A 22,867-nucleotide genomic window follows, 5' to 3' on the forward strand; every position below is an offset into this window, starting at 1 on the left:
TAGGACATCTCCACCCATTATAGCTTTCTTTACACATTTCCGAGGATAAATAAGATGTAATAAGAGGAGCAGTGGAAAAGTGGCAGTACGTCCAATTCGACCACTGGATCAAACCAGAAATAACTTGTCCAAATAATAAGGTTCAGGATATGAGTGTCGTCCAAGTTTAAAGCAACCACTGGAAGTTAAGATGGAAATAAATGAAAAGGAAAGTTAACTCTATTTTCTCCTTGCCTGCTTCAAGGAAATATACAAATTAAATCTTGACATTACTCATCTTTGCTAACATATGAATCTCTAGAGTCAAAGGAAAACAGAACAGGAAAAAAAAATGAACACAATTAACTTTCAAGATCCATTTATTTGAGTTGATACAGTACTACAGAGGCATTGTGTTGAGTAGAAATGCACCCAAATGCATGAATTAAGACATTTTACAAGATTTGAAGGACTCCTAATTGATATCTTACTCTTAAAATTTCAGACTTGAGCTCTGCCTTGCAAATTTCTTTGCAATGTGCAATGGCAAAAGGCATTCTAATCTATGCTATTCTGCCTTCACAATAAGATGACACCCCTCTATTTTGAACGAACACATGTTTGTGTATTGTCCTTTCTTAACACAACACGATGCCCAAAGCAGGCTGAAGCATGGACATGGAGCATTCTGACAACAAATTAAATGGCTTGATCACCAATAAATACAAGTATAAAAACACATTGATAATAATTTTCATTATCAAATTAAAAAAAAAAAAAAAAAAAAATTAATTAAAGATACCAAAGGCACACATCACACTACCTTGGCAGTCCAGGATCATCAACAGAGAAAACACTGTGGCGAAGCCAACCATAGTAATGAGCCATAACAAAATAATACTTTAAATAACATATTAATACTAATTTATTATTATTATTGTCATAACAATATCCAGTCAAGTTTTCCTATGATTAGACTTTCTGCTAACTAACAGTTATGCACCAGTTATTTCCAGTTTGGCAGAGTTTAAGTTTCATAATCAGATTATTTCTATTGCTTTATTTCCTTTTTTCATGGTTTTATTCTAGCATTTTGGTCTTTCCATGCTTTGGTAGAGGCATAAATTCAATAAATTCAAAGTCTGCTGTTAACATATTAAGTACGTGTTTCCATATTCCATGAGATTTTAATTGATAATTGAAGTTCTGCATCTGGAGGCTCTTGATGGCTTCTCCAGAAGAAAATACACCAATTTGTCTGTTTTTGGAGAGAAATTTTAACACTTCAAGGAAGGAAGTATTTTCTGCCATAACATAAAGCAATATAAAGTTTCTTATATTTTGGAAAATCAAAAACAGAAGCATAATAAAACAAAATACTAACATAGTATAATTTTTTCACTGTAAATCCAGTTGACAATAAAATGCAATACAATAGGCAATAAAATGCAATATAATGCGCAGCGGATTTTTCATTTAAATCAGTACCCAGGACCATTCCCTCACACGAGCCACTGAAAACATTCAACATGTGATCTCGTCCCTTGGGGTCATCTACTGCATGGTTTTCCATCCACGTCATTTGATATTTTGGATGATGTCAGTCATCGTTTTCCCACTTTTTTTTTGCTGCTGTTGAAAAGTAACACACTTTTCTAATGCCATAAAAAAAAAAAAAAAAAAAAAACATGAGTCACACACCGACCCTCAATATCAACAGCCTCCAGCATCTCAAAGCCAACGCAGGGATGATTACATTCACCAGTGGGGGGTTCCCATGTCAAAGTAAAATCCTAAGGGCTCTCATTAGTCCATGACCTATTAATTCCCCTGAATCCAGTCAAAGTTTCAACACATCTTTGGTATCAAACAAAAAACTTTCCATCTACCCTTTCTACTCACTTACTTTACTTTCACAAATCTACAGTACACTTCCCTCCAAAAACAAGTCTGACTCCTTGACATTTCCTGTGTTTCTCAGGAAAGTCATCTCCAATCTCAACACTGCTCCGTGCATCACTCTTTCACATTCTTCTCTTCACACTTTTCTTTTCCCCTCTAGCTATAAATCTCTACGCGCTGCCTCTCTAGTTACACACAAACGAAAACAATAGCAGGCTAATTGTGCTTGGTTGGAATAATGGACAAGTATACACAGCTGGAGAGCTCAGCATGGACCGACGGTCCCACCTGTGCTGAGTCGGGCTGAGGCCGATAGAGATCTCTAGCACCAACATGTCTCTAGCATTATTTGTCTGAGGAATTTGCTGTGTCATCAGCCGGCCAAAACAAACCACCTTACAAAGCTCTTTTAAAGGGTAAAATATTAACCTGTCCAACGCTGGAAAACAAAAACACACTGGTAAAAGATGTCTTTCAGCTAAGAGCCTATTTTATCAGCTAGGTCCATGAAATTACAAGAAAGTTAAAAGAACCAGGCACATTCCAGGACAGTGAGATGGTGTCTGCGACATCCCCCGTCACTGACTGTCCCACTTGATGAGAGTCCCTGCAGACCTGTGCTGCTGATGCCAGTGAATCTGTGTTCAACCAAGCCACCTGAACTACTGACGAACCAAACTATGGGCTTAGATGCTGACAAAGACCACAGCGGAGGCTGTTCTGAGGCTGCCCGTGTGCAAGACTCCACTTGTGGAAGGAGCTGGAGAGGGGGGCACGAGACCGCTTGATCTCAACTGTTTCACATTGACCTTTGAACCCCAAAATAAGTAAAGCTAGTCAGCTGTGCAGTGAAGGCCCTGGGTGTCTCCACATTCATAAACAACATAAGAAAAGAAAAACGAAACAAAAAACTGGTGACAGGTCAGCCTGGCTTTTTCCTCCACTTTTAAGGAAATGACATACATAATTGTTATCATGATTCAAAAAAGGCACTTCCTACATATTCCATAGAATCATACATATATATAGGACATACACTTTTATGAAGGTATAATTGTCTATGTGTTTTACATGCACCAACATAGTTATATACGCAGAGTATATATATATGTTGTTTCTCATAATTGAGCAACATAATTATATATGTCAGTTCCACTCAAAGAGTTGGAGACAAGGAGTTTTGGACTCTTCCAGTAACAGCCAGCGCCCACCAGTTTTGCAATTAAAAGTAAAAGCTACAAACAAATTAATAAAATTAATAAATAATCAGCTATATCAGTTATTTTTGGAACAAGACCCTGGTTTGTTTGTTTTTAAAGGAAGTAAAGATCACAAAAGCGTGTGCTCTGTGTGAGTTTTAAGGTGCTTTTGTAAACTCAAACTCAAACTGGGTGGAGTACAGGGAGAGCCAACCAGTTCCTGGTTTGCTGCATTTGTGATTCTAACTCGCCTTCTTGCTGAATATGTAAACATGTTGAACACAGCAATGTCTATGGGCGGGCCGAGAGAGCAGACTGGGTGGCATTCTCTCGTGCCAGCTCCTTCTCTCTCCTGTTCACAAAACTGATTTCCTCTGACCAAAGAAGTGCACCTAAGCGTTTACATCTGTGTGTGCATGTGTGTGCGTAGATATACATCTTATACCCATCAATTCAGTCTCATTTGAAGCCATAACCTCTAAAAAAAAAGGTGTTTCCCAGTAATACACTGGTCGTTGCTGCCACCCATATACATCAGCACACACAAACACACACACTGTCAGGTTTAATCTCCTCAGCTTATCTCTCTCTCTCTCTCGCTCCCTCTCTCTCTCTCTCTCTCTCTCTCTCTGCCACCCATCTGTTAGGTGAGGTTGTTGCTGATGTCCAGGGCTTGCTGGTACACCTGAGTCATGTCCTCAAGGTCGCCCAGCAAGGAGAAGCTGCCATTGTCCCCTGGGGAGCCTTTCATTTTGGGGCCACGGCTGAGCTTGGATCCCTGGAGTGGTGGAGCTGCCTGGAAGCCCTTGAAGTTGGCAAGCTGCAGCAGGTTTTCAGCTGAGACACAGGCCCTGATGTTTGGGCGGAGGTGGGGGGTGGAGGAATGCCACTCAGCGCCGCCAAGGGAGATTGGTGACAGGGACAGAACGGAGCTGTCCTCCCCAACTATACTGGAAGGTCGACTCTGACTGCGAGACAGACCTGAGTCAGTTGATGGAGGAAGAACTCCAGCCACTGCCTCTGCTGAGGGTGGCCCGCTGTAGGTGGAGTATTTGCCGTTTCGCTTCAAGATGCCTTTTCTCCCCATCATTCTCTTGGGTGGGGAGGTGGCTAATAGAGACATACTGGCCCCCCCTAAAAGCTCGGAGGACTCACTACGCTCTGGTGAGGAGTAGTACCCTGATTCCCGCTGTTGATTGTTCTTCAAGATGCCTTTCTTGGGTAGAGATGGCACCATCTTAGCTGGTGAGCCTCCTCCCAGAGTTGGCTCCTCTTCCTCACGATCTGGACTTGAGGCCTCCTCTCCCCCATCAACTTGTTGCGGCAGTGCCATCTGACCCAACTCCACCTCCTCCAAACAGGCAGTCTGCTGCTCCTCAGTAACCCTGGTTTTCAGGATCCCCTTGGGCCTCTTCAGACCTGGCTTGTCCTCTGCTCCACAGTGGGTCTGTCCTTCCTCAACATTTTCCTTCTTGGACTTTTTGGGCCTCTGGCGCAGCACTGGAGGCATGGCTGCGGCTTTGGCTCCAGAACCACGTGGCTCAGTGCGGTTCTGCCAGTCGATGAAGCGAGCCAGCATGGGTGAGCCTCCATGGTCGCGTTGGGTCTCACAGTCACACACACTGTTCTTCCAGCCCCAGTTCACCCACCAGTGATTGGCTATGTCCTCCACTGTGGCCCGGCGCTCAGGGTTCACCATCAGCATCCAGCGGATCAGTCCACGGGCATCTTTCAAGAAACACCACAAGAACAAACTTCATCATACTACACAACACTTGACATTAAATATATGCTTTAATGCTAAATCGTTGTAAACTAATGATATGGATTTTCATTTAAAAAATACATAAATGAGGATTATCCAGTATGTAAAAAAATATGGGTTTTCATAATGCTGAGGCTTTTAGTGTTTTTTTTTTTTAAGTCTAACTAACTGCCTGTCTGGCAATTTAATAGCATTCAGAACTGAATAATAAGACCAGGTGTTTCCTTATAACATACCGTATTTTCCGCACTATAAGGCGCACCTAAAAACCTCAAATTTTCTCAAAAGCCGACAGTGCGCCGTATAATCCGGTGCGCCTTATATATGGACCAATACGGTAAGCAGCCGCTGACTTCACGTTCACCAAGACAGGGAGACAGCGCCGGACGACATACGCCACTATCTGCCAGTGGATCGTAAATGCCTGGGCTGATATATCAGTCTCAACTGTGGTCCGAGCTTTCAGGAAGGCAGGAATTGTCACTGAACTGCTAGACAACAGCAGCGACACTGACTCGATTAGTGACGACGCCGACGAGACGGAGCCGGGCATGTTGGATCCCGTATTCGCCCAACTGTTTAATTCGGACACTGAAGAAGAAGAATTCGAGGGATTCGCGGATGAGGAATAACTTGAGCTTTACATGTTTATTTTGTGTGTTGTGTTGCGTGACATTAACGTTTGAGCAACGTTGAGTTATTTATATATTGTTATTGCTTTGCACTATTTCGAGTGTTACTATATTGTGATAGCACTAACGTTTGATTTACCGTAACAGTATCAGACTGTTTTTTACGTGTTTATTGAATCCAGGAAAAGTTCCCCTCCACTATGTGATATAAATGTTGCACTACATGTTATACCCTGCTGTTGTTAAAAGATAAACGAAATACCACATCACATAAAACAGCTGTTTATTCATGTTGGGAGTAAACGGAGTTGTCAGAACGCTGGTCTGTAATCTATAAATAAAGTTTGACTGACCTATCTGACTGTTTTGTTGACATTCCCTTTAGCGCAGCTCCATCTAATGAATGCATAACGTAACCCCAGCCTCTACTGTAGCGTCTATTCTATGCGCCTTATAATGCAGTGCGCCTTATATATGGACAAAGTTTTAAAATAGGCCATTCATTGAAGGTGCGCCTTATAATCCGGTGCGCCTTATAGTGCGGAAAATACGGTAATATAGAAAAATGTTCCTGCAGTACCTGAGGACTGAGTGGGCTCTTTGTAATCGCCATTGCTAATCTGGCGAATGAGGTTCTTGTGGTCTCCCCCATCAAATGGCATGGTCCCATAAACCAGGGTGTACAACAGCACCCCCAGAGCCCAGCTGTCCACCTAGTGTAAAAAAAAAACAAAAAAACAGTCACACACTAGTTAATTGAGTCACATGCAAAAGTCACGCTGAGGTTTATCAGACCTGGAGTTTTGCCATAAAACCATCCCTTTCCTGTTTTATGTGAAAATCAATTGAAGTCAAATCTTTTTCTGTGAGGTGACTGCATCTCTGAATTGTACGTTTACCCTTTCCTAAAATTATGCAATAACATCTTTGCGAAAGATGCTTCTCCGTCTTGCCCCTCAAAGACATAATGACAAGCTCTCTGGTGGGAAATATCTCATTTTCACACAGATATTCCAAACTTGCTCTGTCAGGCAGAAGTATGTACTTTTCCGACCACCAGTCAAATTGCATTGAGGCTTTTTAAGTAAGCAACTGCGTGGGACTTAGTGTGTAGGGCTTGGTGAGGTGCAAAAAGCCACTGAGGCAAATGGTGGAAGTGAGGAGAGGGCAATGAGTGCAGCAGAGAGGGCAGAGTCGTGAAGCCCTGTAAGGACTAAGTGGAGACAGGATGCCGTTCAGTCATCACCAGATGACCCATGTCAGAGTGTGTGTGAGTCAGAGAAGGAAACGTAAAGTGTGTGTGTGTTGACTGCGGTAAATGGATGGGATGAAACGTCCAGTGGAATGTGCCTCTGAAGGCAGTAGCTAAATCGTTCAGACAAAGTCAAGGAAGAGGAAATCAGAAATCAGATGTGGACCACTTTAGGAGCTGGTGTACTTCCTCTGAGGCTGCATCAAGAATGTTTCACTTTCTCGCTGCCTTTGGTCCATTCCTGAGAGCAAGACAGGGCACATACTTTTGTTGTGTTCTATTTTTGTTGCCTGTGTTTGCTGTAATTTGCGGCCTCACCCCAAATAGGTTCTGTAATTTCGATTGCAATCAAACTGCTGTAGTTTTTAGCACTCTTAAGTAAATTATAGTGAATTATGCTAAATTGAACGGTTTGACTTGAATATCTAAAAATGCAACATTTTTCCACGCTGCTGCTTTGTTTTGAGGAACTGAGGCCATTTTGGAGACAACGCCCTCCAGAATGACTTTGGAATTGCCAGAAAAGTGGTTTTGAGGAGAGACATTTCACATAAGTATTTGACTTTGACCATGAGTGCCTCTTTGGGGCCATGAAGCTCAATTCCATCCCATCAAGCCGAAAAAAATGTGAGAAACAGCTATCCTCCAATTCCTCACTTGAAAGGAGTCAGACATTGTAGGAAGGGGCAAACTAGGGATGATGAGAGTTTCTGAGCTGACCCACTGAAGATTTGCTGCAGACACCTCCCTTTGACTGGAAACTAACAGTAATCCCATCAAAGTTCATGTCAATAATGATGATGATGATGATGGGTTCATGGAATTAAAGTTCACAGACACACACACACACACACAAAACAACAGCTATAGATTGAATCACTGTCACTCTTTGGGTCTCACCTCTGGACCACGGTACGGTCGCCCATTGACAATCTCTGGTGAAGCGTAGAGTGGGCTGCCACAGAAGGTTTGCAGCAGCTTGTCCTTATGGTAGAGGTTTGACAGCCCAAAGTCAGCAATCTGTGAAAACAGGTACGTTTGAATTTCAGTTCATCTCTCATACTATTTTAAGGTATTTTAGTCCAATGGCAACCTATTACAGATCAGGGACAAACCTTAATATTACAGTTTTCATCCAGTAGCACATTTTCCAGTTTAAGATCCCTGTGCACCACTCCATTCTGAAAGACAAAGAGACAAAAACGAAGCCCATGACTGATGTGTCGATATATTATTCATGAGAGATACATCCAAGTTATAGTCCTTTGTATTGAGAGATGATTTACTGTGGCAGTGTTAAGTTGTGGCTCTCGGGAGAAATCAAGGCAGCCTGTTGGTCTAGTACTCTTTAATTGGTCTTCTCCCTTCTGGGGTCTTTATGCTGACATATGTTTTTTTTTTTTACATGAACTCACATGTGTTGCAAAAACCGCATCATGTAATTATCGCCCTGTATGAATTATGCTCTCGCAACATCTTTGGATTAAAAAAACGGCTAAGTTGTTAACGCATGGGTTTAAAAAAAACTTTGGCATTAACATGTGGTATGCAGACAGTCAGAACCCAACTCAGATGTGGAGGACTGACGTCACCCCCAAGGTTGCACTCTGATTGGAATCTCCCATTGGTTACTGCCTGGCTCAGAGATCATGCACACATGACCTTGATTGGTGGATACAAAGAAGAGATGTAGCTTCTCTCTTGTTGTGTCAGTGACTCACGTCACCCCACCCGACGGGAGGCTGGGCATGGTAGTGATGATTCATCCTCTGTGGCTGTCTGGGACTCTCCTATCTGAGGAGCATGACATCATCTCTATCTGCAGCTGGGAAGAGTATGACAAGAGGGGAGCCCATCCTAACAAGCACTGGGACCTTGGGGTTTTGATGGGGGGGGGTTAATGAGGTGTGGAACAAGGGTTGACATAGGTGTGCTTGGAGCTATATCTCTGGGGGGAAAGCTTTGGGGGTATCTTGGGGCATCCATCAACGTGTAAACAGATGAGGCCAAGATTAAGGCTTGCTTGGAGCATTATGATGTACATCAGAGGGAAAGCATGAATAAAACTCGACTGTGTGCCATCCTCACACAGAAACAGATGACTCCCTAACACCAGCATGCCAAGAAAAGCATACTGAGTAGGTCCTGCAAATTAATTGGCTGTATGACAGCGGAGGCGCATGGTTAATGTAACAATGAGCCTGGAAAACAAAGTCTGGATGTGAAAGTGAGGGAGGGAGGGAGGGATAACAGAGACTTGATGTGCGTGTTTTTGTCTGTATGGTATGGTTTGGTTTTTCTCACCTTGTGGCAGTGGTGTACGGCGGAGACTATCTGCCTGAAGAAATGTCGCGTCTCTCGCTCACTTAGGCGCCTGCGCTCACTGATGTAGTCATACAGCTCGCCCTTGCTGGCATACTCCATAACGATCACAATCTTGTCCTTGTTCTCAAACACTGAAAAATTAGAAGAATATGTGAGTCCACTATAATCTACTCTCATGAAAATAACAGTAGGAGGTGGGAGAGTCATTCCATGGTCATTCTAGCACATTCAAATCACAAGGGAATATCCTTCTTTTATTTTGTTTTTGGAGCAGGAATCAAAAACTCCATAGGAGCACATTGCACCTATGCTCTTCTCCCAGGGTTACATCACCCAAACCCCACCACCTCATGTGTTTAGCTCCGACAAACCATTGCCGGGAGGAACTGTTAACTCAATCAAGCGCACTCCTCGGAGAGCAGAGCAAGTGCAAACCAGTAAAAACAGAGACAGAGCAGGGAACAGGATGAGGACAGAAAGAGTAAGCGCCACATAGGATCCGCCACAGCATCTAGCAATGCCTTCATTAAACACTAGTTTTGCATCTTGTTTGCCACATTTCTCTCACCTTCCTAACCACCACAATGTGTCCATTTGAACTATCACATAAATTATAACAAGAGCTGATTATTACTAAAATTCTAAAGTGAATGAATGTATTTATTCCCATGCATGAATAATAATGGAAAACAAGGCATTATCTTGTTCTTCCATCTTAGTATCATTTGAAATAGAACATTGACTTCTTACACGTCCAATGACAAGGGAAAATACTGCAACTACAGTTGTATTACTGTAGTGCATTTCAATCCAACTGCAGCTCAAACACATCATTTTGTGTCAGTATTTAGTCATCTAGTGTATAATTTCATTTTGGCAGCTTATTTTTCTCCCAGCGGCTTGGCATGAGGGGAATGAAAATAGTTAGGCAGAGAGAGAAGGAGGGAGAGACAGAGACAGAGACAGAGGGGGGGAGATGACAACTACACAGTCAGCCATGTTGCTCTGCATTGTGTGGGCTGATTTTCCCACACAGCAGGGTCACCGAGGTGAGGGCCTCTGCTTTCTGCACCCTTGAGTGAGCACCTTCACAGTTTGTCACACTACTTTCCTCACTCCCCCCCCCCTTTTTCCAGGTTCCTTTTAAAGATATAATCCTCTACAAAAACACACAGTGGCTGAGTGATAGTGATGCTCCCTGATTGTGACTGTCTGGCTGCCTGAGAAATAACAGACGGGATATTACCCAAGCGCTCGGGAGGGCAGCGTGGATGCAGCCCTCTGATTGGTGGACACAGTGGTGACCTGGGGTGGCATGTGCAGCAATCCATAGTGGGGTTGTGCTTGGAGAGTCAGTTCTCGGCTCGCACTCCCATTTACCCTTGACCCCTTGTGTTGAAGTAATTACCTGGCTTACATAATGTGGGTTTGTAACAGCCCGTTGGGTACAACAGTCACCACTACAGCCTTGCTGTCACTCATTAGGCTTTGTTCACAGGTCAGGCCCTCAGATGTGACTAATTAGCACCTATTGTCCTCTTCTCTGCACTGATGATGGACTGGTATTGCATGTTTGCCTTGGAAGCAGGCAAGAAACCAAAAGAGAAATGTTACTGAGAATACTGAATAAGCAATGGTTTGTTGTTATTGTTGTTGTTGTTTTTTTTACCAGTACACATTCTTTGTATCTTAATGCTGAAATAATAAAATGTCTAATTTCCTGAACGTAGCCACCATCACAAAAGATCTTCTCGGACTATCTCACCTTTAGAGAATGTAGCATAATGAGCGCAATAAAAAATTACCTCTTTATTCACAGCAGGGTGAGTGGTTTTATGTCTTTTCTACGTTCTTCTCATTCTCCTTTCCACTCGCAAAAAAAGGAATAGTTTAGGTCTTGCGGAAATGCTTCTTTTCTTGCCAACGGTTAGATGAAATGATTGATACCAGTCTCATATCAGTTTAGTAAATATGCACTGCCAACTGTGTTTATGAAGGCTTACACGTCCGACTAGTTCAGCTAGGCCAACAAGCTGCACACATCATATTTACGGTAAAGATACGCGAGTGTTATCAATCTTTTCATCTATCCCTCATGAAAATGTAGACCTATTCATTTCACTCGTTTTTGAATTGTGAGGCTTAGGTTCTGTTTCAAGCATCTGTCTTTAAGAACATAGACATACAAGTATTGTTTTATTTAGTTTATTTTGTACGTGAACTGCATTCTTTGGGGTTGACTATTTGTTTTGTTTTTTGGGAGGGGGTATATATGTAGCTGTGACTGAGGAGCGAAGAGCAAAATCTGCTTTTAAAAGCCCCACACAGCATGCTGATGGATGCAGAATGTGAGGGAGTGGTAAAAATCTATCTTCACACACACATCTGGTTCAGCTTTGCTTCACACAAGTCAGTTAGCAGGGGCTGTTGAAGAGGGTGTTGTCAGATACACAAATCTCGGAGCCTCCTATACATCTCTAAAGCAAGGCTGGGCGGTGGCCAGGCCACAACAGTAAACGCCGGGTTTGAGAAGAAACACCAAAGTCTGAGCGCGATGAATCTGGTTGAGTATGTTGGTGGAATGATGCCGTTTATAAAGGACAGCAGCGCACATATAACACCATACAGGCTCTTCAGAGTTTATACAGCCGAATGAGCTTTTAATCGCTCTCCTAAAAAATAAATAAAACCTAACTGCACTTCAGCCCTCCAGCTGATTACTGGCACATTCCCAAGACAAATAGCGATCTTTGTCGCATATACACTCTGCTGATAATGACCAGGGGACTTTGAAAGTGAACAAAGGCTGAACAGTGGGTGAGCCAGTTTGGGCAGCAGCACACAACCAGCTGGTTTTTTGTGCTGGGGGCAGCTCCCTGAAAAGGGCATTGAAAATGTTGCTCTGTTGACATGTTGGCATAAAAATAGCAACAAAATCATATGAAACTGACTCACACTGCAGCACCTTGTGACATTAATTGCATACACATAGGTCCAGACTCTATTATAAAACAATCAATTGCAGGCAATATTTTCAAAAGGTTTGTTAGGAATTGTTCGGCCTTTACAATCAATGTTTTCTTTTAGTACAGATAAGGTCATTCAAAAGGCCTCATACAGAGAAAAAAAAAGGAAGTAACAGCTGTTTATCCCTGACTTGAAGGCTTTGACATTCAGAAAGTTGCTTCCTGAGGTAGAGATACCTTGATGTTACTCCAGGGAGAGCTTAAGGCCTACGCACAGCACTGGACCAGAGTCAGACAGGGTGCAGGCCTGGGTGACTGGGGTCAATCCAGTATCTCCCTTGCTACACATACACACACACAAACACACACACACACACACTACAGGCTGCTTCCCAGCTGCAGTTGTCCCTAAGTATCAGCAGATGTCTGGCCCTGAGATCAAGACCACGGGAGACAAGGGAAGAGACCTCTCAGATGTGGGAGAGGCAATCCCTTAGAATACCATCTCGATAATACATACAGACTTTCATCAAACACGTGCATGCATACACACGCATTCATAGCCATCCAGACATTTAACCATCAGAGAAGATGAAAAACATCCCAGAACTGCAGTCTAGTTCTCATTATGCCATCTGCATGTCATAACATGACAATTCTGTGGCTTAGCCACGGGTGTTTGATGAGCTGAGGGACAAGTGTGTTTTATGCATGTTCCAGTCAAACAACGTGTGCAATTTGTCATATGTATGCATATACTGTAAAGGCCAACACATAGCAAACCCTTACCCTCATATATAGAGATGATGTGCGGGTGACGGAGGGATGACATGATCTCAATCTCTCGGCGAATATGAACCATGTCCTGCTCATCCTTGATCTTCTCCTTCCGGATGGACTTGATAGCCACCTGGGAAAAGGGAGAAGAAGACATTTTGAACACAGAAGCAAAACAAAATCTAGATTTGAAAGTAGTAGGCAGCTAACTCATATGTGACTGCATTAACAGATTAACATACTGAATGTATATCACCATCTTTACTACCACACGTCTCTTGCAGAGAACCTACAAAACACCATTGTAGCCTGTCTGTGGGCCATCGGAATAATGCTTGATCTACAACTCATTTTCTCCCTTCTTTTCAGGGGTCCTATCCTGCATAGCAACTTCTGACCTCATCATGAAGCCTTGCTGATGTGACAGTCTCTTTAGTCAAGTACCGTAAGTATCATCTTCTCACACTGTGTAATTTACTTACTCAGCCTCCTTTCTGTATATAATTACATAAAATAAAATAAAATAAAATAAAATGGAGGTTTTGTACTCTTTCAGGTATTTAACCAGGTAGTAATCAGTGTTTGGGCTGTGTCTATGATGTGAGCCCCCAAGTGCATGATGGACCAACAGGCTGAATGTGCACTAATATTACCAGCCATGGAGCGAGAAAGGACCATGACTTAAAAGTGGTGGGAAAGGATTTCTGGAAGAAGGCAAGGGGACATATATGATTTGTTACAAAGATGTTTCCTCCACTCTTAAAAAAAAAAGCCTTGAGAGGAAAGTAAACCACTAACTACTCTCTTGTTGTAGTTATTCTGGTAAACAACAGCTAAATGCCTATTTGTGAATAAGTCTGAAAATCTGTCCTGCTGGGACTTTTACAGAGGGATCAGGAGAGTGAACAAAGGTTGGGGAAGTGATTCAGTCTACTTTCCTTGCCAACAGGTCTGCTATATGAGATACAGCTACACTTGATTTGGTCATTTTTCATTGTCAAGGCCAAACCACTGAGGTAACAGTCAGCCACAACTAGATGCATTCAAACCTCCGGCCTGTGCACTCCTTAAATAAGAGGTAAGCGGCCTTCTCCAAATAAACCAATCGAGAGCACAGTGAAGCACATGTCCCTATAATTGTAGCCTAAACATTCTGAATTGAGTCCTGGGTTCGCTTTGATCTGGCCTGCATAGAGTCTGTTCACTCTAAATTCTGTTGGTTTAAACTTTTGTCCTCCACTAGCTAAGCTGTGCTTTCTGAGGAGTCCAGCTTTATTCCATGCAGCAGAAACCACAGGCAGCAGTGAGTGCCAAGCTAATTACCGTGTACATCAATAAAAATAACCCCAAACCGGAATAGTTCCCTTCCAGAGCATGACTTGATTACATAGAATTTAAAGAAATGATACAATAATAAACAAGCAGGGGTCCGGGGGGGGTCCACATGCTGTGTTCATAATAGGTAAAAGTTGTTAAGTGTCTAAACACTGATGTTTTCCTTTGCCTCATCCGAATCATCAGCACTTTATCCCCAAAATGTGCGGAACATTTTTTATCTAAAGTGCTAATCAGCAAAGCTGAATGCGAGACGGTCTGGATTTAATGACCAAATCTATACAGAAATTCATTCATTTAGGCCAAAAGTGAGATATGATCTACAAAGTTTTATGTAAAGGCGAGTAAAATGTTTATATGTGTCTGCTGCCTCAAACCAAAACAGTCTTTTCTTCTACAAGAGCAGTAATCAATCTTTAAAAGCCATGATATTAGTTCCACACTGTACACTAAGTCTTTGATGGAGCCAGCTCCCCCACATTTGGGGTTGAGACAAAGCCAGTTATCTGTTGTGTATCTCCTCATGCTCCCCATCCCTGACCCCGATGTGGATCATTAAACAGGACTGCAAATCAGCTACTTGCCAGCTGGCCAGGTTGACTGACACTGCTATGCTTGTCCTTAAGTGGATTCCTATTACTGTCACTCACAGTAAACAGACGTAGCACTACTGCCCACATTAACCCCTGCCAGGTACGGGGCCCACCTCGTCTGCTCTGCAACGCCCATGCCCCTTATTCACAACAGGCCTAGTTTGAAGTGAAAGTCTAATGTTTTTGCTTCACTGGAGCCTGACATCTTCCTCTGCTTTCTCAGGCTATTAAAACAGATGAAGTATTCATCACATGCTCGTCCGTCCCTGCCTCTTCTAGAGACTGTGATCATTTTAAATATGTGCCTGAGTCAGAGTTCAGGGGAGAAAAAGAGACTAAGAACATTTTCCACGGAACTATATATTCTCCAACACTGCCAGGAATCATAATACCTCATCAGCGGCACCACATACAGCAGAGGAATGTCTGTGTTTTCGCCTCTCACGTACCTCTCCAATGAATCCATTGTTGGGGAGTGATGTAATGTGGTGCTTTAAGCTCATATTAATATGACTCTGTAACCGCATTAACTGAGGCCATCCCTCTCTTGTTATGGTGGTGGGCTTTCCTGTGTCTTTGGGCTAACTGCCCACCCCTCCTCTCTGTGATAGCTCCCCCCCCATACAGGATATTAACCTTCCCCACCAATCTCATTTCCTGCTGTGACTGGCCTTTCATGTGTCATTGCCCATTTTAGGCCTGGTTGCCACCACAACCTTTTCATTATAGTAATCTAGAAGGCAGACAATACATTAAGACATTAAACATCTTTTTCTATCTTCCTCACAAACACGAAAACACATCTTCTGGAGGAATGCACAAACACAAGCACCTTTGCGAAACCCCTTGATGAGCTCTGTGATAAACCGCCCTTCAAATAATGTCGGGGGTTCCACAAGGCTGCCAAGCAATAGTACTTACATTTTTACAGATTAAAGCAGACAGTCACTCTCTTCCACTCTTGCTGACACACTGAATGTGCCCACATCTAATCAATCTTCCCTGAGTGCTTTCATTATATCCCACATATGTGCATAAACAGTCACACACACAGACACACAAAAATGTATGTCCTCTCCAAGCTATCTCTGCTTTTCTCGTTTTGTTTGTGGAGCAAGCCGGGAAACAGCACAGGGAGTCAAATTGATATTGTAACGGCTTCACCACACTTGTATTTGCCATATGGACACTAGGGACTTCCCCCGGGTCAGGGGTCAAGTAAACTCTAGCAAGGAAGTGCCAGACACACGTGGCCCATGAGGTGACCGACAGTCATGCCCTGTTGGCACTCCACATGGAGAGGCGCTGCTTCTCCAAGGACTTCCCTAGGATATACAAACTCTCACATGAAAGTCGTCTCATTTTAAGTTTGTTACTATGGTTAGAGGAGGACTACGGATAATAGGAGAATGGAAGGAATTTGAATGAGTCTGTATTATAGGTATTTTGCAGTAAGATCACTTTAAAACATCATACATTATTACACAACACGAGTTATCTTAGAGAAACACTCACTCGTGTCAAAACAGGATACTTTGAACTGTCCCAGCACTTTGTGCAGTTTTAGCTCAAGTGAAAGTAAAATTAGAGTTGCTGCCATGGAAATACGGAATAGAAAAACATGCAAAGAGAGGACAAAGGTGCCAAGAGTGACATTACGAGAGAGAGCACTACCAGAGGGTTTATGGTCCTCATATCAAGTGTGTTTTTACCATGAGCTGTAAAACCACCAGGGGACATAACTGACCTATACTAAGTTCCCTATGGCATTTTCAGCACATGGAAAATTCCTCATGTCCTGCCAGGTTGGTCACAGGGGACATATTCTGCCACACGTGAAAATATTTTGGATGGATTTGCAAGGACATAATGGCAGATGGTGGGTTTACTAGGGCAAAGTTAGCCACTGACTTCTTTTTAAATACACAAACAAACAGTGGTGGGCTTACTCATGCACACACCCTTACAGTCATTAATAAAAACAAAACCAAAAGGACAAACTAGGAATAAAATGCTGCATGGAAAATGTGACGGGGGGGTGAATGTTAGCTGGATTTCACAATGCTTATGGGGCCACTGAGGTGACATCAGTCAGTCAGTAGCCGGATTTGCACTCCAGCATCCGGTCGTGTGGCTCTGCTTGGGAGCAGGCATGTACAGCCACAGCTCCCTGCTCCTGTGGGTCTTTTTGAGCATGGGGGGAATTCCCAGCAGGAGAGGGACATGCACACGCCTCTAGGAGCAACACAACGACATTTACTTTAGGACCACAGTTGTTTGCAGTGGCCACTACAGGTCATTACAAAAATATGCATTCACTGAAGGCATCATGGCAAGTATTTACAAGCATTGTGATCTCTAGGAGGAGATAGAGGGGCCGTCACTTACAACTCAATAAGAGCAACATTGTGAATTTATTAGGCATTTTTTAGGCATAACCACAACAGCAGAGTGGTTATGCCAGTGGGATTATAACTTCTTTTTTGTACTTTTTCAATTTGTGCAAAACACAGAAAATGCATTATTGCATAAACGTTTTTATCTTTAAAAAGGTGGAAAAGTTGGCATATTAAAAAATAGTAACTGCATACAAGTGCAATAGAAACAGATTCAGCAAATAGAGGATGACATTTATAACTATAACCTCACTCTAGTCCATCATATATACAAAGAAAATGCATCGTGTTGCAACTATGTTCTTTTATCCGTAGCCTATATTCCAATTAATGTGTCCAAGCCACTTCAGTCGCTTCATACTGGTGGCAGGCCTGGGTTATTATAACATCCTTGTTTGTGTCTCTTGTATCCATGTGTTTTATAATTGTTTTGTATTTTGTGTAACAATGTACTCTCACCAACCACTTTATTAGTTCAACTGCTTGTTAATGCATATATCTAATCAACCAATCACATGGCAGCAACTCAAAGCATTTAGATATGTCGACATGGTCAAGATGACCTGCTGAATTTCAAAACCGAGCAGTGGAAAGGGGAGTGAAGGTGATTTAAGGTGGTTGGCTAAGGTGATGGCTTTGATGCCAGGGCTGGTGTGAGTTTTGCACAACCTACTAGGATTTTCACACACAAGGTTTTACAGAGAATGGTCCAAAGAAAATTCCAGTGAGCAGCAGTTCTCTGTGTGAAAATGCCTTGTTGAATTGGCCAGACTGGTTTGAAATTACACAATGGCAGCAGATAACAAAATAACCCCCCCCCCCCCCCCCCCCCCCACGATAACCTTGAAGCCAATGGCCACAGTACCAGAAGACCACAGCTCCTGCCACTGTATATATGCCATGTGTAGTGGCAAACTTCAACTTAATAATAAAGCCACTCAAAATGAGGAGCTGTTGGCAGGTTTCAATGGGCTTGACTCGTATGTACTGGTTCTATTCCTCAGACACCAAGGCTTTGCCCATTTATTTCCACATCCAAGTTACATTTCCATCCAAATGTATCCAAGCCTCTCTTGGCTCTGCAATACATGAAAATGTTCATTTGATGTTCCAAACTGTAGATGACTGGTTTATAGCTTTAACAGTAACATAACAGTCAAAACTTAGCACAGCTTATAACATACATGTTTCGAGCCAGGAGTGTGTGATCAATCAATATTTTATCATATAGCACATATATATCTACCTATTTATTTCCATCTATCATAGCTGTCAAAGACATCAAAGATATCAAAGAGCACTGTTGCCCTTTATGTAATAACATCACATTTCCACATTCCTTTCCCTTTAAATACAACTGCTTCAGTTCCCTCTTTTAACTGTTTACACATTACACTGAAACATATAATCCTGCATTACTCAATTAAACTAAATTTAAAGAAAATTAACACAGTATTGTGCACCATGTGTTTGCACTTTGTACTATTGTGTTACTTCCATATCTTATTTGATTGTGAAGAACCTTCTGTCACGTGATAAATAACGGTAATCTCTCTCTCTCTCTGTGTTTATTTAGCGCTGCAGAAGTGGCTCACCTCTCTGCCTGAGTGCCTCTCGATGGCCTTCTTGACCTTTCCGTAGGTGCCTCGTCCCAGCGTCTCCAGCAGCTCGTAGCGGTGTTTCAGGTTGTGCTTGTGATGGTGCTTCTTCACGCCCGAGTTGCGTCGTCCGTCGCTACTGGCCGACACCTCCTCAGGTGAGATGTCGACAGGTAGAAGTGGAGGTGAACGGGAGAGGTCACCTCTTTGACCCTTCTGGGTCTCGGGACGCGTAATTGCGCCCCGACCGTGGAGCGATAAATATGCAGTTTCCATGTCACTATACAAAGGGACGCGTTTTAACAAGCGTTCTCCCCCCCACTCCCCGTTAAATATCACAAAGTAACTATTAAAAACTGATGATATAATACTTATAGGCCTAATAATAAATAAATAAATTATAAAGGAATAACGCGTGGCTTGCTAGTCATATTACATTACACGTGGAAACGAACATTTCCAGATTGTCTCGGCTGATCAATAGACTTTGATCAAAGCGATCGAAGCGAGCCTTCTCCTCCTACGTCTTCATGATAATATCAGTCTACTAGCGGGTTAAAGCGCGACAAGCCTACATCACAGGACATTATCGGCCTCTAATAACCGGATACATAGTCTACTATTAATGGATACAAATTAATTATAATGGCAACATTGTCATAAAATATGGCATCTTTCAGATTTCGGCAGCACGCGCATGCCGGAAGCTGAACGCGCTTTCGGTTTAAAAAATAATGTTACATATATGTGCGATATCTATTCCGATAACAGTAAAAAATATGAATAATGCCTTTATAAACTGGTCTGATCTCACTCATCAACTGACTGGCATGATCTGTCTGTGGTTAATTGTGACTCCTTCACCTTAAACGCTGCTAACATCACCGGCTCACATCTACGAGGAGAGAAAGCTGCGACGAAACCGGCGTTTTGGATGAAGATGACCCTCATTTTGTCCACGGCCCAGGTGTAGACCCTCATTCATCTGGACTCTGTCTATTGTGCGACTGCAAGCTCCGAGCCTTGGTCGACGGGGGTGGAGGTGCGCTGTGGTCCGACACTATCTCAGGCTGAGATGTTTTGAATATTGCCATGGTCGTTTCGCTGCTCCCCTTCTTCTACTGCTTCTTCTTGTTCCTTTTCTTCACCTTCGTCTCTGCAAGTCCCTCGCGTTTCTCCCTTTTCTCTCCCTATGCTCAACGTGAAAGGCTGTGAATAAGGAATGCGAAAGGATCGGAGAGCAGAGGCGGAGTTTACGCAGTCCTCCTCCTCCTTCTCCTCCTCCTCCCCTGTCTTCCCTTCCCTCTCTTCCCCATCTCTGATGTTCAGGGGCGTAGTCAGGAATCATGTGCCTTCCCAGCCCACAACAACAAACCAGAGCAATAACGGGAGCACAGAGGTTTTGGCCGGAGCATGGAGCAGCATATTTAAAGGTCCAGTGTGTAACACTTAGGAGGGTTTATTGGCTGAATTTGAATAAGTATACCGAATAACTGCTTTGTTCTTATAGCATGCTTAGAAATGTGTCATATATTTTGTATATTAAAGCACTCTTGCCTTTGCAGCACAAAGACCCGAGTTTGTGACCCTGTTGGAACAAGGGTCTTTTTGCATAGATTTTGCATGTATGTTCTCCCTGTGTGTGTGTGTGTGTGTGTTTTCTCCGGGTTCTCCAGTGTCCTCCCGCAGTCTAAAAACATGCAAATTTGGGGATTAGGCAAATTGGACTCTCTAAATTGGCCACAGGTGTGAGTGTGAGAATTTGTCTCTATTTGTCCCTGTGATGGACTGGCGAACTGTCCAAGTGAGCCAAAATGTTTCAGATGTTTCTGTATTTCTATTCAGCAGACCATTTCACTTTGGAAAAGGCAGGGTACAACATGGACACGGGTCTAATGTGGATTCAGCTGTTAATTATATTATGTTGATGCCAAGCTAAAATTAAAATGGAGATTGTTTTCTTTTTTTGGAGCAAGCAATTTCATTAGACCAGGGTGAAAATTGACTGGAGTGGGGATCAGCAATTAGTGGAGCGGTCTGTAGCAGCTGATGGGGAGCAACTGGAACGTACAGCCCCAGGAGCCATAATTCCAGAAATGGTTACTGCTTTGCTCTTCTAACACACAACACACACTTCATTCATAGTCAGGACCGTCATAGACATAATGCATTCCCTAGCTCCTTACCCTAACCTTAACCATCACAACTAAATGCCTAACCAAAACCTTCACCTTAACCCTAACCTAAACCCAATTCTCACCCTTACCCTGAAAAAGAAGAAGTGTGGACCAGCCAAAATGTCCTTACTCTGTATGATTTATATGATAACAAAAACACACCCTTGAACGTCTTATCCCCACTTTCATTCACCTTTCTCATCTGTTCACTGTCATTCATAAAGCCAGTTATAAATCTGCATATTTATTAACCTTTGAGAAGCGCAGGCAAATTCTACTCTACAACTGGGGGAGAAGATCATTTCTGTCCAGTGAAAATAAAACTGCAGCAACCAGCTGATTCGTTCAGGATAAAGATGGTGGGAAACAAGCCTCATGTTGCTGATTGAGGTTTGTGTACACAGTAGACGGTGAAATGAAATCCAAACCTTGTCTGTAGTTCACAACATAATGCATTCATTTTCCTCTGCGTGTTCATCACTTCCAATACATTTCCATACAAGGTTACAAACAATACGGTCCGATAAACATACATATTGTGAAAGCACAGTCAAAAACTGTTTGCCTCTCATCAGCCAGGCCTGTCGTTGCTGGCGTGAACATGCAGTATATGTCATATAGCTGGCCTCGGCCTACTCCATACCCATGCTGCTCAGGTGGAATATCCACTTGGAAGAAACTAATTTAATAAATGGCTGCTCTACCTCACTTAGTCCGAAGGTAATACAATGACCCTGCAAACCTTTGAACTTCACTTCATAGATGAAAGAAGTATCGTACCGGGTGTGTTTTCTGACTTGCCTAGTTGAGAATACAAGGATTTGAACAATAACTGGTTTGTTACAGGCACAATTATAACATACACAGGGGGAGAAAAAAACAGTCTTCTGTGTCAGAACACAGCTGCTGCTTTATTATTATTGTTTCAAGCATGTTTGCCTGCAGCTTTGTCCGTTTCTACTGAGAGAAACAAATGAAAGCAGGGTGAAACAACATGAAGCATGGCCAAATATGCACTTTATGATTGTGTGAGGAATTTTACATATGTAATATTACACAGTAAAATATTGCGCAGTTGTTCTAACTTGATGAATAGCAGACACCAAGGACAAAAAACAATGGTTAATGTGATGATACTACACTTCCCCTGTGTTGTATACATCACTCAAATCAAATTAATTCTGGTTTGCATTTGGTTTCAATACTGGAATCTCAGGAGAGTTTGTCTGATTAATCTTTTTTTTATTACTTGGACTGAACTGTGTTGTTAATACATTTGGTGCATACAGTATATTCAGTTTGTATATGTTTGACTGTCACAAAGAAATGCATTTGATAGACCAATGCCTTCTTCTTTATATTCTTCTTTGAGGATTTATTGTGAGTCACTGGGACTTGATATTAATCTCACACTGATTTATCCGTGCTTTAGGGGTAAGGTGGTTGTAAGACTTCATGAATTCATTCATCTTCTACAGCTTTATCCTCCATATGAGGGTTGCAGGAGGCGCTGGTGCACAGTTCACCAGTCCATCACAGGGTCACGTAGAGATCAATGCACAGTATGTTGTAAGAGTAGGGATTTTTATACAAAGACACCATGTTGGAATCTAAAATGGTTTGATTATCATCAACTTGCAAACACATGTTTATTTAATCAGTTTTATAGAAATTCAAAAAAGGCTGTCAACATTTTTAAATTGACACACTGAATATTTGATCATACGGGCAGGGAGCCACTACATGTTAAGTTACCTAAACGCAACGTGAGAAGACAACCTGCTGTGGCCAAACTCCTGTCAGATTCTTCTGGTGGTGCTTGGTATGCTTGTGTCTTGCACTAATTACAGAGGCAACAATGAAAACTCTGAGATTAGTATCTGATCAGATTTTCCCTTGGCCTCAGTTGCACTCTGTTCAGCAAAGACTGAAGTTGTCTGCTGGACAAAACAGTGCAAGCGCTGCTCTCTT

General features: G+C 42.6%; 1 protein-coding gene and 1 long non-coding RNA gene across 2 annotated transcripts; one reads left to right on the forward strand and one right to left on the reverse strand.

The window, feature by feature from the left end:
• Positions 1 to 341: 341 nt before the first annotated feature.
• On the reverse strand, positions 342 to 20,087 carry nuak1b (NUAK family, SNF1-like kinase, 1b). The gene is made up of 7 exons (XM_058645014.1): positions 18,717 to 20,087; positions 12,810 to 12,930; positions 9,034 to 9,185; positions 7,845 to 7,910; positions 7,630 to 7,749; positions 6,058 to 6,190; positions 342 to 4,808 (listed from the first exon to the last, which is right to left on the reverse strand). The coding sequence occupies exons 1-7, from the start codon at positions 18,993 to 18,995 to the stop codon at positions 3,724 to 3,726; spliced, it is 1,956 nt and encodes a 651-aa protein (XP_058500997.1). The 5' UTR covers positions 18,996 to 20,087; the 3' UTR covers positions 342 to 3,723.
• Positions 7,676 to 18,783, forward strand: LOC131469731 (uncharacterized). The gene is made up of 3 exons (XR_009241833.1): positions 7,676 to 7,761; positions 13,167 to 13,237; positions 18,698 to 18,783. It is a non-coding gene; the product is annotated as an uncharacterized LOC131469731 (long non-coding RNA).
• Positions 20,088 to 22,867: the final 2,780 nt, after the last annotated feature.

This window comes from Solea solea, chromosome 12, assembly GCF_958295425.1.
Source record: "Solea solea chromosome 12, fSolSol10.1, whole genome shotgun sequence".
Lineage (NCBI taxonomy): Eukaryota > Metazoa > Chordata > Actinopteri > Pleuronectiformes > Soleidae > Solea > Solea solea.